Below are 16,410 nucleotides of genomic sequence, written 5' to 3'. Positions count from 1 at the left end.
CAAAGTAGAAAACAAATTTTATTGAATGAACAAAAGTGTCCCTTTTTTTCTTTTGGTTAACAAAAGCAGTGACCTACAAAACCCCTGCATTCCATGACAAATCTTTTTATGTCAAAAAATTAATCCTTGAGCAGGTATGAACGTCTGTACACAGAAAGTTGCAACCACTGAGATGTGTTTGGGAAAACGATTGGATAAATTTCAAATTAGGGAAAAAGAAAAAGGAGACTGCAGAGGGACACCTGAAAAAAATTGAGCAACTTTGCTGGCCAAGAGTTATGTCATCAGGCTGCAAGCAGCTTTCAGCACTTGCATCCCCTTCACACAAAAATTAAAAGAGCGGCAGAAAAATGACAGAGGTTTCAAGAATGAACAAGGAAAAGAACTGCCAACAGAACGCAGTGTTCAGCTAGCTCATTTGGCTAATGGCAAACGCAGCTTTTTAACACCGCATTCTGTAAGCTTGTGTTGAGTCTGAGTTCTCAAGAGGCTCCAGGGTAAGAATTCAGTCACTGTACCCACAGAGCACAAGCAGTATAGAAGGTCCATCCTCAAACATTCCCCACCACAGGCGATTCATCTCAGTCTGAAACAGGTATCCAGCTAAGGGAAAAGAAACTGAGAGCTGCTTGACAAAATATGATTATCTGACTGACAGAAATCCACTGGGCACTAAATAGAGAATGTACATTCACTGCATAAATCTGACAAGGTTTTCTAACCTGTATGATTTTTTTTTCCTTTTCACTGGATATGGGCAGCCTCAATAAAATGCAGTGTTCAAAAGGAAGGCAATGTTTGCTTTTACCTTTACATAACTTGCAGAACAATCCTTTTCATAAAGTCATATCATAAATTTCCATGCTTTTGCATACTAAGTATTTTCAATGAAGCCTGCTTATAACATTGATTAATTTCAATCTGCTCTTTTGTTTTCACAGATGAGGACATAATACAATTATTTCAAAAGAAATGATTGATTTTGCAGTCATATTTAGTTTTGATTGCAAAAGTACAATAACCTGTGCTTATCTGTCAGCTTATACGTCAGATCTCATCCACTGCAATCCTATAATTAGATTTATTTAATAATTATGAAGATGCATCTTGTACCATAACTTCTATTCATACTTATTCTAGGACTAGTAGATCCCTAATATGTCTTGATTAAAACTAACTTTAATGTATCAACTCTATTAACTAAAGTTAATTTTAATCATTTCCATCATAATCATTATAACTCTGATACCCACTATTCCTCCTCTCACGAAAATTAGACTTCTTCCATGTAGATTCTTGATGAAAGCCAGCACTGAATGATCGACCCAGTCGTCCATGTTGTTTCTTAGAGATATTGTCTTCACTCTCAGATTTGGAAATTCCTTGTCCTGGTGTTTGGGATTGTTTATCCTGTCTAACATTTCCAAATGGAAAATTCCAAGGACCAAATCTTTGCCAGCTAAGTCTCTGAAAGGCAATGATGCAATGAAGATTTCCTCCGACCTAACCAAAGTAAAAAGGTTAAATGCACACAGTCGCATTTATAACATACAAGGATATCTGAAATTAACATCTTGGTGGGTAACAGAATTCTTTAAAAAAGGAAAACAAAAAACCCTCAACAACACACACACAAACAAACAAAACAACCCACAAAAACCATATCAACAAACAAACAACTCTGCTCAATCAATTTTGATTGTTCCCCAGGTTCAATTACTGCCTTCTTTCTTGTGTTTTAAAGTTATCACTTTTATCTTTCACTGGCTAGTATAACAGCTTCTGCTAACCTTTTTTTTATCTCCAGCCACCCTTACATAAATACCTGTTCTGGTCCCTTCTCATCTTGCTGACATGGTCTTCCATAGGGTCTCCACATTTGAAATCATCTCTTCCAACCTATTATTTCCCATAGACTTTCAATGTGCAAATTGAAAATACATCTCTGACCCACGAAGTCTGCTCAAGACTAACGCAGGCATTCTTTTATGCTTGATCCTCCTTGACTGTACTTTCTTTCCTTCTTACATGTAGCTAGAAGGTCATGTACCAAAAGGATCTGTCTGTATTTTATCTGTAGAGTATTTCTATACTTGCTGTAGCTACATTTTAAGCCAACGAGGTTAAATATTGTGATTACATATATTGTATATGCAGATAGCCTGGTTCATCCTTCCAAATGCCAGGCTGCTACTGCTTTGTGTCTTGTCCTGCAAGTAAATATAAATAACTCTGGTATGCAAGTAGCCACATTTGATTTTGGCCTTCAATAATACTTTGTAACAAATTTCTTTTAGTGAAGTTATTCATACTTCAACAGTGTAAGGTACTTCTCCCACCTTTGTAAGTTTACCTTACCTTCTTTGTTTTTCGATGCTGCAATCCTCTCTCTAGGTGACGAATATCTAGATATTCTGGATTTTGGGTGTTTAGGTCAGTGACAATATCTGCCCACCTACAGAATAAGATTATTACCACTCGGCTGGCATCGATGAAACCTCAGCACTACTAAGACTCGCGTACACACACATGCAAATACAGATCTGCAGCTTTAACCAGTCTTACTAGTGATTTAAAGATAAATGTGTAAAGATGTAAAAGCCTCAGTATTAGAGACATCTAAGTGACATCTAAAGTGTCACTTTTAAGCAAAGCATTCACAGTTGTTATTCCTGCTCTTGGGAAACATCTTCCAAAATGAGTAAAAGAGCACCATGAGTTATTAGTTGTGGACCCTTACCAATTCATCAGTTTGTGAAAGGAAGAAGCAAATGTGGTTTAGGCAAGGAGAAACACTAGTTTTTACGTATTTAATCCTCTCTTCCCCTTTCATACAATTTTTTTTTTAAATTCTTATCTGTTCGGGGTTTTTTTTCCACCCACTAAATATGTTTTCACCAGACAGCTCTTACCATAACTCACTCCTCCTTTGTATCTAATTCCCATCTGTAACAAACTGTCATTTCAACCATTCCCCATTCATCCAGCTCTTCTTGTCCAACTGAAATAAATGTCCCCACATCCCAGACCGCTTTAAGCCTACACTTTGCTTTTTCATTTCTGTAAATGTGTAATTACCACCTTCTCTCCAACACCACCTCCAAGTTCAGAAAATCCATTTCTACGCCAAACCTTGCCCTCCTATCTTAAGCATTGAACTTTCTGCTAGCTCTCATTGGGATAGTAGCAGGAAGAAGAATTTGTCTCCACAGTCAGAAATAATACTACAAAGGTTTGCAGTATGTTTCAGAAACCTTTTCCTCTAATCATTTGTAGCTTACATACCACAGGACAAAATCCTGTCAGTGGGATGTATAGGATGCCAGTTCTCAGCACAGCAGCCCCATGCATAATTGTGATTTTTATTTTGTTGCACTTAATTTCATTTGTCAAAAATATCCAGCTATTTACAGTTATTGACATAGTCACATCACTGACAAAACAAACAAACAAAAATATCTGGCCTTTAGGTACTGGGTTAGATTGGACTGGCTATGAAGCTGTCAGACAAACACTTTCAATTTAAAAAAAAAATGAGAGAATAAAGAATAAGCAAAGCAGAAACTGTATGATTTCTTTATTATTATTATCATCACTATTATTACTTTTTCACAGCTCTTTTCCTAATACATCAAGAAAAATCACTCCATAATTAACTCAAGGGGTGGCAGAGAAGCTATTTATTTTTTTAACTGTTCTGTTTGTCTAGTTGAGACACCAATTTTGTATGAGCCAGAGCTCATACAAAATAAATATATTGTTTTAATTCATAGATTTTTATTTTTAAAATCCCTGCAGGAGGGTTGGAACTAGATGATTTTAAGGTCCTTTCCAACCCTATGATTCTATAAGCTAATAACACAACTGAGCAAAGGCTGTACCTGCACCTGAGCTAGGAGATCTTGGTAGCAGCATAATACCATGTGCGCACCCCAGACACAGCCTGTATATGTCCTCAACTACACATAAACTCCTCCAAGTTCTGTACAGCCTGTAAATCACATTTGGCATGATCACAGACAGTTGAGGCATCTTCCTGACTAATGTGAGCTGCATCACACTCAAACAAGAGAAACAGGATTTGGCTTTCAGTAGCTCATGCATGTCCTGCCACATGATACTGTAGAGCCAGCCTAGAGGTCAAAACATGAAGTTTCTCACTAAAGCACCTGCTTCTGTTAAAACTATAGTATACTCACTCAAAAGAACTAAAATGTCACTAGGTGACCCTTAGCAGAGAAATATAAATCGTTCTGGAAAAACCCATATTGGTTTATATTCTTACCAAGTAACATACCTTTTACAGTGTATTGTCGGATGTTTTCTGCTCGGCTCTCCAATTAAGATCCAATATTCTACTTCTTGCTGCAAGACACGACCTCTGTTCAATAGAAGATACAATCCTAGTGAGATTTACTGTGCATACAAAAAAGAGAGATAAATATTTATATTGTTCTTTTTAGGATTGTCTAGTGTTTAAAATTGTTTCCTCAGCCAAACTAAAAACCAGTTCCTGTGCTATAAACAGTGTTGCAATTGCATATGGGGAAACTTTTTGTTTCACAAGTCCTGGGAGAAGCTAGGAACAAGACAGAAGCTATTGCTCATTATTTGGGAAAAAGACAGACCTTCATAAAATAAGTGTTTCTTGGATGAAAGGCAGTATAGTGTAAGATCCAAACAAACATCTTTCTCCCTATCTGTCATGTCTAACAGAGTCACAGAAGAGCCCCTCCACTGTTTTTCAACTATACCCCAGATGACAGTTGTTACTAACAGCTGCAGAGTAACCAGTAAGAAATCAACTGGCAACTTCAACTGCTTCCTCCTAAGGATACAGTACCACATATTAAAAAACAAAACCTCAACTGACACTAGTTCCAAGTCTGTAAGCAACTTCCAAGAAGCTCAAAGCCTGAAGTAACTTTGCCAGGGAAAATTTGTGACAGACATCAGAGCAGACTGATGAGATACAAAGGACTGCTCTGTGACTTCCTGTGTCTAACTATCCCATGAAACACTACTTCAGCTTCAATTGTGACAAAAGCTGAGATTTTTCTGCCTAGGGTATTAGACAGCACATAGCCTTACTCTTGTAGTAATTTGTTACTTATAAAACTCTGCAAAATAAAAATGTATGCCATCATTGTACAGATGGGAAACCAAGACACAGGACAGATTAACTGACTTACCTAAAGTCACACTGGAAGTCTGTGGTTGAACTGGGAACTGAACCTAGGTCTCCCGAGTCCAAATCCAGCAACCTAAGATCATATAGAAAGTCTGTGGGTGACCTAAGAACTGACTCCTAAGCTCAGCCTATTTCTTTTGGGATTTTAACATTACTTAGCTTGATTTTTAAATAAAAGGTTTCCTTTATAACCAGAATGCAAAATCAGGTAAACAAGAACTGCTGCAGAATCTACTGATAGTGCTTCTCAAACATATTTTTTCCCAATAAGATATTAGAAGATACAAAAAGAACAAGATGTTCTTCTGGTCAGAGCTCCAGGCAAAAATGAGGCTATAAAAGTTCCCTGAAGTCATTACTTCATGTTACATTGTTAGAAGAGATCTGTTGTTAGGATTAAAGTCTAATATTTGCTTTAAAGTAACATCACTAGTAACTGAGAATCCCTTTCAACCACAGGTAAAGTATCAAAATTTTTGTTCTTGCTCACTGCTAAACAATATAAATTCAAACTAGATGTAAGGTGTACTAAATTTCCACACACTGCATCATACTGTTTCTCAAACTGCATTTTTTATCCAGTAAATGCTTTTTTTTTTTCCTCTGCTCTTTCAAGAAGATTCTTAGTAACTGATCAAGCAAGCAAGACATTAACCTTTCAGTAAACTTAAGCAAACTAATGCAGTGGGACTTCTATTTCGGACATATTTTCCACATTCTTATAACTCACGTTGCATGTCAGTGGAATAAGCTTCTGTATTCTTCTGTTCATATACTAAAAGCTTTCATTAACCCTATGGTCAGACTCACACTGGGAACAAATTAGATTCAGGTGATTATGCTTTATTACCTCCAAAAAAAATACCATTTTGAACTCTAAAAGGTAGATCTAGCATTCCCCACTCTGTGATGTGACTCTACACCTTCAATACAGCCAAAGGTAGACTGCTTGGTAAGCAGACTGCAAGACTGAGGCTCACCTTACATCAGTGACCTATTCTTGTCATTGTTTAGCACTCCCCACTACTGGTATCTACTAATTTTGCCAGGGATTGCCTTCTTGGGCTCAATGATACCACTGATAAATACCAACCAACAGTTGAAACTTGATAAAGTCCAGCAGAAACCTCCACTACATACTGTGTTTGTCACTACTCTGAGAGAGGAAAAACAGTTTGATTCTGAGGTAAAACAAACTACTCAGCATATCAAACAGCAGCAAGTTAAATGCCTTATAAAAGCAAAGATAAATTGCCTCAAGATTATGAAATTTTTCAAATTTAAAATTTGTGGGTTTAATGGAAGACTTTCCCTAAACTCAGTATGAGTATCAATTATATTATCCTCTTTTAAAACCTATATTTAATTGAAATCTGTATAAACCATTCCATTATTTTATCCTGAGTAATGTTACCTTGACAAACCTGGAATTATTCAGGTAATTGTATTTTTATTTTAAACCAACTGGCATATTAAGTTTCACATGGTCTTTGAGAAGTGCTTCAGCGTTCCAAGTATTGTTTAAAAAAGCCAAACATACTCTGATATACCAGAGACCTCTTCTAGCTCCTCTCCCTACCCTCTACCAATTCTTGGTAACAAATTATTCAGGTATTTTTAGTCTTCTAAGCCTTACACTCCAGTAGTTACAGTTTATCATCATTATTAGTCAACACTGCAAAAAAAGTATGTAACCACCATCCTGCAGTACCTACACATCCCCTGTTCTCACCATACACACTGTTTCTGTAAGTGCAGATTTTATCACACCTGCTTCATAGTGGATTACTATCACTACAGAAAAATCCCACCACACACATACACAACACACACTTACTTCTTTTGTTTCCCTTTAGAAAACATCTGTCTTTTTTCAGCCCATATGGTTTTATTCTTCAGACTAGTTACCTCCAACTTGTCCTTCAGGTAAATAACTACCCTCTCTATACCCGGCTAAAATGTACCTAAATAATTTCTTAGTACCAGTCATAGTTTTCTGTTTGAGTTCTCTCAATTTAGTCTGCGTAGTTGTGTTTCATTTTAAATCAATCCTTTCAAATCACACTGCAGTGTTTTGCTAGTTCAGACATAAATGCTTTTACAACATACACTGAAATGTTATCTAGGGATAAAAAATGGTACCAACTTGTAGTGAATTTTTCTGTATGTTTCTGTCATTAAAGCAAACATAAACACAGTATCTTACCTATAGGCTTTGCTGGCTTTTACTGGGGTTGCTTCAAACCCAATTGGGCAAAAATAATGGTTTTGGCAATGGTAGATGTAGGCCATCGATTCATCTTTCAGTCCACGCGTTAGCTTTGCAAGGGCCCCTGCAGCTGCAAAGAAAGATCAGGTTACAAGGCAGACAGCTTTGGATTCAGCACAACATATTCAGCAAAAAAAAAAAGACCTATCTGATAATATAGAACAGTTACATTGCTTTTCAAGCTAGAGTACACGACCTGACAGGCATGCACAAAATACAGTTTTGATTTCAAACTTCTTGTTTGGTTTGGGTTTTTTTATAGCAGGCAGGAAATTAAATACTATCTGCCATGTAATCTGTACTAGGGAAATGGAATATAAAGTACGCATTCTATTTAGATCAAAGTTACATTAAAAATTACTTGTTGTGCAAAAAAGGAAACAAAATACACACTGCAACACAATGCAGTCCCACTGCCCCAAGTTAGATATGGCACACGTCAGGACTAAAACCCCTAAAAGGTTTTAAACATTTTAGTATCGTGTCCTTCCTGGAGCTTCCTAGTCTCAGGAACACATTCCACATTTGGGCATACAATATTTTGTAACGTGACCGCAGTGCTCAGTTTCAGGGAAAGACTAGAAAAGGCGCTGAAATAAGACAGAATTCTCATATAGGATACCAAGAACTGGATGTGCAGTGCCCTCCTGAATACCTTAAAATTCCAGTTCTGTGACAGCAGAATATGTAGTACAGAATATATTTTATCAAAATAAAACTACAAATGAAAGTTTTAGCAAAATAAGAGAAAAAGTAAAACCAGAAAAATCAGGCAACTTGGAGCTATTTAACAGCTTATCTCAAACTGGAAGTACTACTTACTGGTTTTGTCCTGTCAAATGCTACATATTGCAGGATTTTTCAGTTTACACCCTATAAGATGAATGCTTTAGAATTAGCTACGTACCAGTTTCTCCAGCTGTCTTGTTCTTCCCATGAGGTTTATACAGAACATACGAGCATCCCTTGATATGGAAGTGATCGTTTATTTGCCTAAACCATCTGAAACAATAAGCTTAAAGATTGTAGTAACGCAAAAGAGTAATTAAATGCGATTTTCTTTACTCCCACTTTTCTCCTGCTGGACAGTTTAGAAAAAAAGTCTTGGAGGGCTACTAAGTACCTATCACACTAGTATATAAACTGTAGATAGCCATGGTACCCTAACAGAAACAAAACTTAACATATCCTAGAGAGATAATACATACTAAAGCCTTTCCCTTCATTTTGCTTTTTCAGACCCAATGTGAATCCATAATAACAAAAGGGCTGAATGTGAAATGTTGGTCCTATTTGTGTTTAGTCAAGTCACCTCTAACTAATTACTCAGCCTTTAGAAAGACACTCAGGTTCTGAGATGTCAGTGTTCAACCACGATTTGTAAGCTACAAAGGGAACCTTGTAAGACACCAGAAGGCATGACCCTTCAAGTGAGACCATGCTGGGCTTCTGTCACATAAGCTTCACAATGCCCAAGTGTTACACAAGTCTCATACTGTAACTCCTCACAGCAGCAGTAAGTGAAGACAGGTCTGCAATTTTTCCACACCAGAAGATTCAAATTCGTATCTCTGAAGATAATATCTCAGGCATAAAGCTATGTCAGGTGACAGGGCTGGCTCCCAGCCCTCCTTTTTACCAACCTGCCTAGTACTTACAAATGATTTAACCGGGAAATAAAAAAACCTAATAAGGTAACATTTCCGCTGCACACAGAGCACTCAAGGGGGAAAAGTAAGACAAATTACAAGTTTAACATTTGCATACACTGTTTACATAAAGATTTTTCAGCTTGGTCTATAAGGGTTGCTCTACCCTGACATATTCCTAGAGATAAAAAATCCGGATGTAAGTCTCTTAAAGGAAGTTTTCATGACACCTTTCACTAATCTAACCAGTACGCTACCATTAAAGGACAGACTGCTGCCACATTCTCAAATCCAGCACCCACATTTTGCGCCAAACCCTATACACTGGCTTCAAAAATACTAGCTAGATCAAATCCAACTCATGAAACAGGCAATAATACAGCAATTTTTTTTTCCATCTCAAAGAAGGTAACAGATCAAAACCCTGTCAAGGAGTTCAACAGTCAAGTACGATATGCTTTGATTGCATCAAAAGGAGCATGACCAGCAGGTCGAAGGAGGTGATCCTGCCCCTCTACTCTGCTCTTGTGAGACCTCACCTGGACTATTGTGTGCAGTTCTGGTGTCCTCAACATAAAAAGGACATGGAACTGTTGGAACAAGTCCAGAGAAGGGCCACAAGGATGATCAGGGCACTTGAACACCTCCTGTATGAAGACAGGCTGAGAAAGTTGGGGCTGTTCAGCCTGGAGAAGAGAAGGCTGCGTGGAGACCTCAGAGCAGCCTTCCAGTATCTGAAGGGGGCCTTTAGGGACGCTGGGCAGGAAGTCTTCAGGGACTGTAGCTATAGGACAAGGCATAATGGGTTTAAACTTAAACAGGGGAAGTTCAGGTTAGATATAAGGAAGAAATTATTTACTGTGAGAGTGGTGAGGCACTGGAATGGGTTGCCCAGGGAGGTTGTGAATGCTCCATCCCTGGCAGTGTTCAAGACCAGGCTGGACGAGGCCTTGGGTGATATGATTTAGCGTAAGGTGTCCCTGCCCACAGCAGGGGGGTTGGAACTAGATGATCTTAAGGTCCTTTCCAACCCTAACTATTCTATGCTCCTGTTTAATCCTAAAACTCCTAATGAGCGTAATAGAATAAAAAGGACAAAGATTTTAGACCCAACTCATCAAGATCAGGAAATGGCAGAAGTGAAACAGAATTTGAAATTCAAGTGTTGTGACTCCAACCCCACCTTTTCTTTTTTATTTTATATAATCTCCTGAACAGCCAAATTGCAGCAAAGATGCGGCACTCACTATTTCATTTTCAGTTCTTAAATTATGTTTTACATAAAGCTACTAGTCTATATCAATTGCCTTTTCAGGCTGTTCCAGTGGCTTTAACTTGCATTTTCAAAAACAGGAAAATGAAGGTAAAGAAAAAAGTTTTCTAGCTAGGAGAGCAGATTCATTAGAGCATTCTACAACCATTAAAAGAACTGAACCAAATATCAAATAGAATTTCATGTCCACCTGATCTGTGCAGCAACATTGCACTATGCAAAATGGCTAGTGAAAACAAACTCTTTGCAAAGTTTCTTTGGGTGTTGTCAGAGTACCCAGGTATGCTTCATTATCCTAAATGTAAGAAGACTAACCTGTGTCACAAGTTAACTTGTCAGCCACATTTCTTTTTTTTTTTTTTTTTAATAACTGAACTACTACTGTGTTTTTAAAGGTTCTATCTCTCAGTTTCATGTTATTTTGCATACATTAACATCAAAAAAAACAAACAGACCTCATTAAAGTTGTATTTCCAGTGAAGGGACCAAACCGAATCTCTTCAAATGGAGGCTGAAAGCCAAGTATATGCAAAGCTTCTTCTTGAGTAATAGGTGGTAAACTGGCAGGTGACAGAGGAAGAGAAAAAAGAAAAAAATGTGTTTAATTAAGTAATCAGCAATGTCTTTTAGAGCCTCTAGAGGCAAAACAGTCTATGTGTGACTCACCTTCCAGCTCCCAGTGTACTATATAAGAAATTCCAGCAAGACACTAAAGATGAAATTCCACAGGAAGTCTTGTATTGAGGTCGGCTAACACAATACCTAAACAAAACAAAACCTCAAACACCTTAGTAAGTGTGCCTGATTTAGTAGTTCAGGGGCAACCTGAACTACTTTTCTGTGTGCCATGTTATCTTAAATGTTTTTATGTCACCTGTATTAAAATTAAATTAAAAAAATATATAAATAAAAAATTTAAAAATGCAACCTCAAAAAAGAGTAAACATGTTAAGCAATTTCTCTGTGAGATACTACTACCCTATTTCACACAAATCACTAGGAAAAAATGGTTCTGTACTAAAGTAATGTACAGTTTGATCCAGTCTCTTCTAACACATAAACTTGTACTAAACTGCACTTCTACCAATTTACTAACAAATGCCATTCCAAGTTGCAGATTCCACAGGCTAACTCTAACTGATGTCACAGACATACAGATATCTAACACAGGCATACAGATGTCTAAACTAAAGTCACAGACATACAGTAAAAAACAGATGGATTCAAAAACTAAATGAACTTAGTAGAATCATAGAATAGTTATGGTTGGAAAGGACCTTAAAAAGATCATCTAGTTCCACCCCCCCCCACCATGGGCAGGGACACCCCACACTAAACTATATTCATATGATATAGGTTGTACAGAACTGACAGATTCTGGCCAAGTATTTCCCAGTGAAAAGAAAAATCAGGAATAAAACATATCAGTGGTATTTTTAATTTTTGCCTGACCATGCTAATGAACTTGGGTGTTTGGTTTTTTTTCAGCAACGAATCCCCACATATTTTTTTCCCTATTGAAAGAAAAAAAAAATGTTTACAGAGAAAAATTTACGAATTTCAGCAGATGGGAGGAAAGCTCTTATTCCACCTGTAAAAAGTAAGAGATTTCAGGTATGTATGCTTAACATATCCCCATTTCTACTTAAAAAGTAGTATGAAGACATTATTAAGTTTGAAATCGGATAACCAGCAACAGTGTTTTACTAACAAACAGTATGGAGATAAACACAATTAATAAACACTACCATCTCCGGAGGTCCAACACTTTCCTCTCCTTCACATCTTCGAGGGCAGAACGCTGAGGACACTCCCTGTGGTGTTTGTTTTTTTTATCTACAGATTTTTTCTTTGTCACCTGCTTCTTCATGTTGCCTGCAAAACAGATTTCAGAAACAAATGAATGCCTAGTTTGCCTTTCCTATCTTTCTTCTTAAATATTTTTAGTAATAGCATACACCTCAAATATAGATGCTGGCTGTGTTAGTCAGTGCAAACTGGGTCTAAACATTAATTGAAGGAAAAAGCTCAAATACATAATCAAGATTGTCAACAGGTTTGTGAAGCTGCCATCAGCTCTGTAAACATCATTGTGTTCAGATCATGAACAGCATTAATGATGACCTGACTGACTGTTCAGAGAGCAGTCAATCTGATTATTCTAATGCGATAAATCAGCCATCCCAGAAACAGGCACTCAGACCACCACGGACTTCCCATCTAACATTAAATGCACAGAAAAATTTAATGAAACACATGTTTTCCACGGCCAAACTCTGTAACCAGCTAAACTTTCTGATAAAAAATTATACGCAAGTCCAATAAGAATAATATACCCCCAAGGTCTTTTTCTTTTTGTAAGCCACTAAGGCAGTGGAAATGAAAAATTTGGCCACATGTTAGAGCATTAGTATTGCTGTCCTATTCTGAAGCCATCACTTCCAAATGAAACATACCACATATATTTTAACAGAAATGACCATCCTGTAATGACAGTAAGATACTACCATTTGTTTCTTATTAGTACTAAAGGACACTACATGTACACATGAAAAAGCAAAGGCAACTTGCCAAAGATGTTTTTAAGTTTTACTAAACCAGTTTCATACTAAGGTAGAGAAAGCAGAAATCTGAGTAGCTAGCCAAGCCATTAAGAAAAAAATCTACAGCCCTCTAAGTGGAGGGATTACGGGACAAAGAAAACCAAGTGCATATGCAAGTGCTTGATTCACAGATGCAATCTGTGAACAAGCAGAGAAAGAACACAGAAGGTAGCAAAGAAATGGGCTCCCTAACAATGTATACAAATAGCAAATAAAAATAAATACAATTCTCTAACAGAAAGAAACTGCTGTCCTAGGTAACTATAATAACTTCATTTACCCCTTGTCATAATAAACCAGGTCTCTCATTTCAAAATAGATCTCTGAAGTAACTTGAAACATTTTGCAAGTGACAAACTTGTACTTACCAGGTAGAAGTAATCACTACACAATGCACTAGGTGCTACTAAAAGAAAAAAAACACTCCAAAAACCCAAGGGTGTGAGGGGTGGGTGAGCACACAAATATAAACAAAACCAGAGGCCATCCCAAATAATACCCAAAAGCCCCACACAGTTAAGCAGCAGCCAGCCCTGTTTTAGAGCCACTTCCCCAGGCAGCTACACCTGACTTTCACTCCTCCCATTCACTTGCTCCTTTCCCAGCAAGCAAGTTGTTTGAGAGCAAGCTGTTTGAAATGATGTACATGCTCTCTTCTATAGGACTTCTTCAAGAGATAGGTGTGCTGACCAGGCCCCTCCAAAAATAAGTTGTAAACACAAAGTGTCTCCTAGCATACCATTGAATCTTCACCACCTCACCTGCTTTGTTCTTCAGATTGGTGGTGACGCCATTGAACTCTGATTTGTCGATTTCCCATGCCAGGGGAAGCTTTCCAAGGTCACCAGACAAGCCTTCCAAGTTAGCATCTTCACTGTAGATTATATCTGAAGCACCAGTTTGAATTCCGAGTAAGCCAGGGGTGTTATTTCCAACATTTAAGGCAGTACTGCCTGACAGACAGGCACTAACTGAAGCACTTGGGCTCTTACAAATAGATGTTACTCTGTTTAAAAAAGCATAGTCTGAGCAGATGGTATAAAATTTCTCTCGTGTATGAGTCACAGGACATCCCCATGGATAATGCCCATTTCCCCTCGACACCAAGGACACAGTGGAGGCATCTGTCATGCAGTATGGCTTAACAGGATCATGAAGAGAAGCTTCTGGGGATTCCTTCCCAGGTTTGTTTTCAGTGTTTCCATTATTTCCAGAACCATTCTCCTTTTCATCTTCTGAAATGTTAGGCATTGAACAATACTGACAGAGTACTGTAGAGCTAAGAATGCTTTTTTTTCTTTATGCTTTAATTACATCAGAGTTTGCATCATTACCTCCATTGCCTCTGCAAGGTATTGACAATGTACCTGAAAGAAAATGAGAAGTTAGTACAATCAGCAACATAACACAAAGCTCATCTTTGAATAATCATGTCCAATAAAACCTGAAATACCCTTCAAGATATGTCACAACATACATCATGCCTCTTCCAAACCATCTCTAGATTCTACAAACAGCATTTATTTCTGAATTGCCCAGCATACGCCCTAATGATACTAGGATGAAGTTATCATGAGTAATTACACACATAAATGAATACATTAATGACAAATATAATAAATAAAATAAAATCTCTTCCTACATTTCTGCAGTTGTGGTGGATCACTTCAATTCCTTACAGTCAGAATACATAGGTAGAGTATGAAATCATTTATACAAATTAGCAAATCACAAAAACAACTTAAGGTCACTTAAGAAGAATTCCGCATACTTTTGCCCCTACTGAAGTTCTAGCTTACAGAAAATTACAGTATCTATTATCTCCCTTGACTGCAAATTGACAAAACTACACTCTTTTTGACTGCTTTCCTCACGTGGCTGTTAAGGCTTTGTATTTTTATGTGCCTCCTATTCTTCAAGATGCAGGAAAAGCGGGTTTATTTACAGCAGCTAAGAATTCCCAAACCCAAATTTAGGAGCCTGGCTTGCTTTTAACACCCGTTTTTAGAAAAGCAAACTGACAGCGTGGGTTATCTGTCATCGCAGCACTTCGCACGCCCGCGGCGCAAAGACACCTCGCAGACGGGAAACCCGGCCCGGAGGAAAGGGGAGTCCCACTCGAGAGCCCACTCCGGCAGCACTGACTTCTGCTCCCTGAGCTGACGACCCGGCCCCGCCAGTGGGACTCCAGAAGCCCTGCTCTACCTGAAAGCCTGCAAGGCAAAGCAGGAACACAGCACCACAGCAGCGGTGAGGGCAGCCGGTCTGCGCCCAAACCCGATCCGCCCGGGGAGCTCCCGCTCACACCAGCCCCGCGGGGTCACGCACCGGGAAGGTCCGCACGGCTCCCCTGACGGACGTGCTAGAGGGAGGATGCCCGGCCTCAACAGCGGGGCGGGACGGTGGGGCTGGGGCGCCGCCAATCGGGGCCTCAGTGACGCTCTGCGGCCCCGCCCCCCGCCAATCAGGTCCGGAGAGAACAGCCGCGGGCCGGGGGAAGAGGCCGCTGACCGGCGGTAGCAGGGCCAGCAAGGAGGGCGGATGGGCCCGCTGCGCTCCTCAGCGCCGGTGGCGGGGCAGAGGAGGGGAAGGGCTGCTGCTGGCGGCACGGCCCCGCTCCCGGCCCATTACCTGCGCGGCTTGGCGCGGCGCCCGCCTGCGTCGGCTCCCCCGGCCGCGGCGGAGCGGGGACGCGAGCACGCCGGAAACAGACACGGCGTAGCGCGGGCTCACCTGCGCCCCCACCGCCCCCGCCTCCGCAGCGCCGCCGACGGCCGGCACCAACTCCCGCGGCGGTCGGGGGGATACGTGGGGCTGTCCGGATGTAGCGGCGGCCGTGCTGTCCCTGCAGTCCCTCATGGTGGCTCAGAGGAACCGGCTGCGCGTCACTCCGCTGAGCTGCGGCTGCGCCTTGGCGCTGCAAGACCCATCGCTTTGGCTGTCTCTCCCCTTCGTATGCGCTCTCATGGTTTCGTCCGCCGCTGCCCCGGGGGCGGGAGGTGCAGGAGCCGCTCAGGGATGGCGGTGTGGGGGTGGGTGATGCTGCTGTGGAGGCCCGGAGGCCCCAGCTTTGCTGCGGAACTGGCCGCGGAAAATCCTGGTCCCAGCTGCTCGCCGCCGCTGGCCATGTAGGGCAGGTGCCTGGCTCCGGACTGCCGGCTGCGGGGACGCCTGCCCTGGCAGACCGGGGGCACTCCCCGCATTCGCCTCATCTCCCTGGGATGCGGGCGTTCGAGTGCCGCCGGTTCCGCTAGGTGGGCTTCCTCGCCCTGGGCCTGCCGATGGTGGCGAGGTTGGGGCCGCCCCTCTGTGCCCAAAGCTCCGAGGGCAGCTGGATGCCTGATCCAGGCTGTCCCCGCTGCCCCGAACTGCCATCGGGTTAAAGTAGGCTCTGTTCACGGCAAGTGTTGGCTCAACTTTGGTAT

The 16,410-nt window shown here is 40.4% G+C and overlaps 1 protein-coding gene across 4 annotated transcripts; it reads right to left on the bottom strand.

The window, feature by feature from the left end:
* Window positions 1–5: 5 nt before the first annotated feature.
* On the bottom strand, window positions 6–15,856 carry BIVM (basic, immunoglobulin-like variable motif containing). 4 transcript variants are annotated; one of them, XM_062624715.1, is made up of 11 exons: window positions 15,719–15,856; window positions 13,747–14,352; window positions 12,131–12,257; window positions 11,049–11,144; window positions 10,838–10,942; window positions 8,368–8,462; window positions 7,398–7,530; window positions 5,193–5,264; window positions 4,298–4,381; window positions 2,359–2,455; window positions 6–1,503 (listed from the first exon to the last, which is right to left on the bottom strand). In XM_062624715.1, the coding sequence occupies exons 2-11, from the start codon at window positions 14,234–14,236 to the stop codon at window positions 1,213–1,215; spliced, it is 1,590 nt and encodes a 529-aa protein (XP_062480699.1). In that variant the 5' UTR covers window positions 14,237–14,352; window positions 15,719–15,856; the 3' UTR covers window positions 6–1,212. The 4 variants fall into 4 exon arrangements, with proteins under 4 accessions (XP_062480699.1, XP_062480698.1, XP_062480700.1 ...); XM_062624714.1 differs by having other exon boundaries at window positions 15,617–15,743; XM_062624716.1 differs by lacking the exon at window positions 15,719–15,856 and adding an exon at window positions 15,191–15,330.
* Window positions 15,857–16,410: the final 554 nt, after the last annotated feature.

Source organism: Pezoporus occidentalis, unplaced genomic scaffold, assembly GCF_034315485.1.
Source record: "Pezoporus occidentalis ecotype Australia unplaced genomic scaffold, CSIRO_AGI_Poc_V1 ctg27, whole genome shotgun sequence".
Classification (NCBI taxonomy): Eukaryota; Metazoa; Chordata; class Aves; order Psittaciformes; family Psittacidae; genus Pezoporus; species Pezoporus occidentalis.
This window is presented reverse-complemented; position numbering and strand designations above follow the sequence as displayed.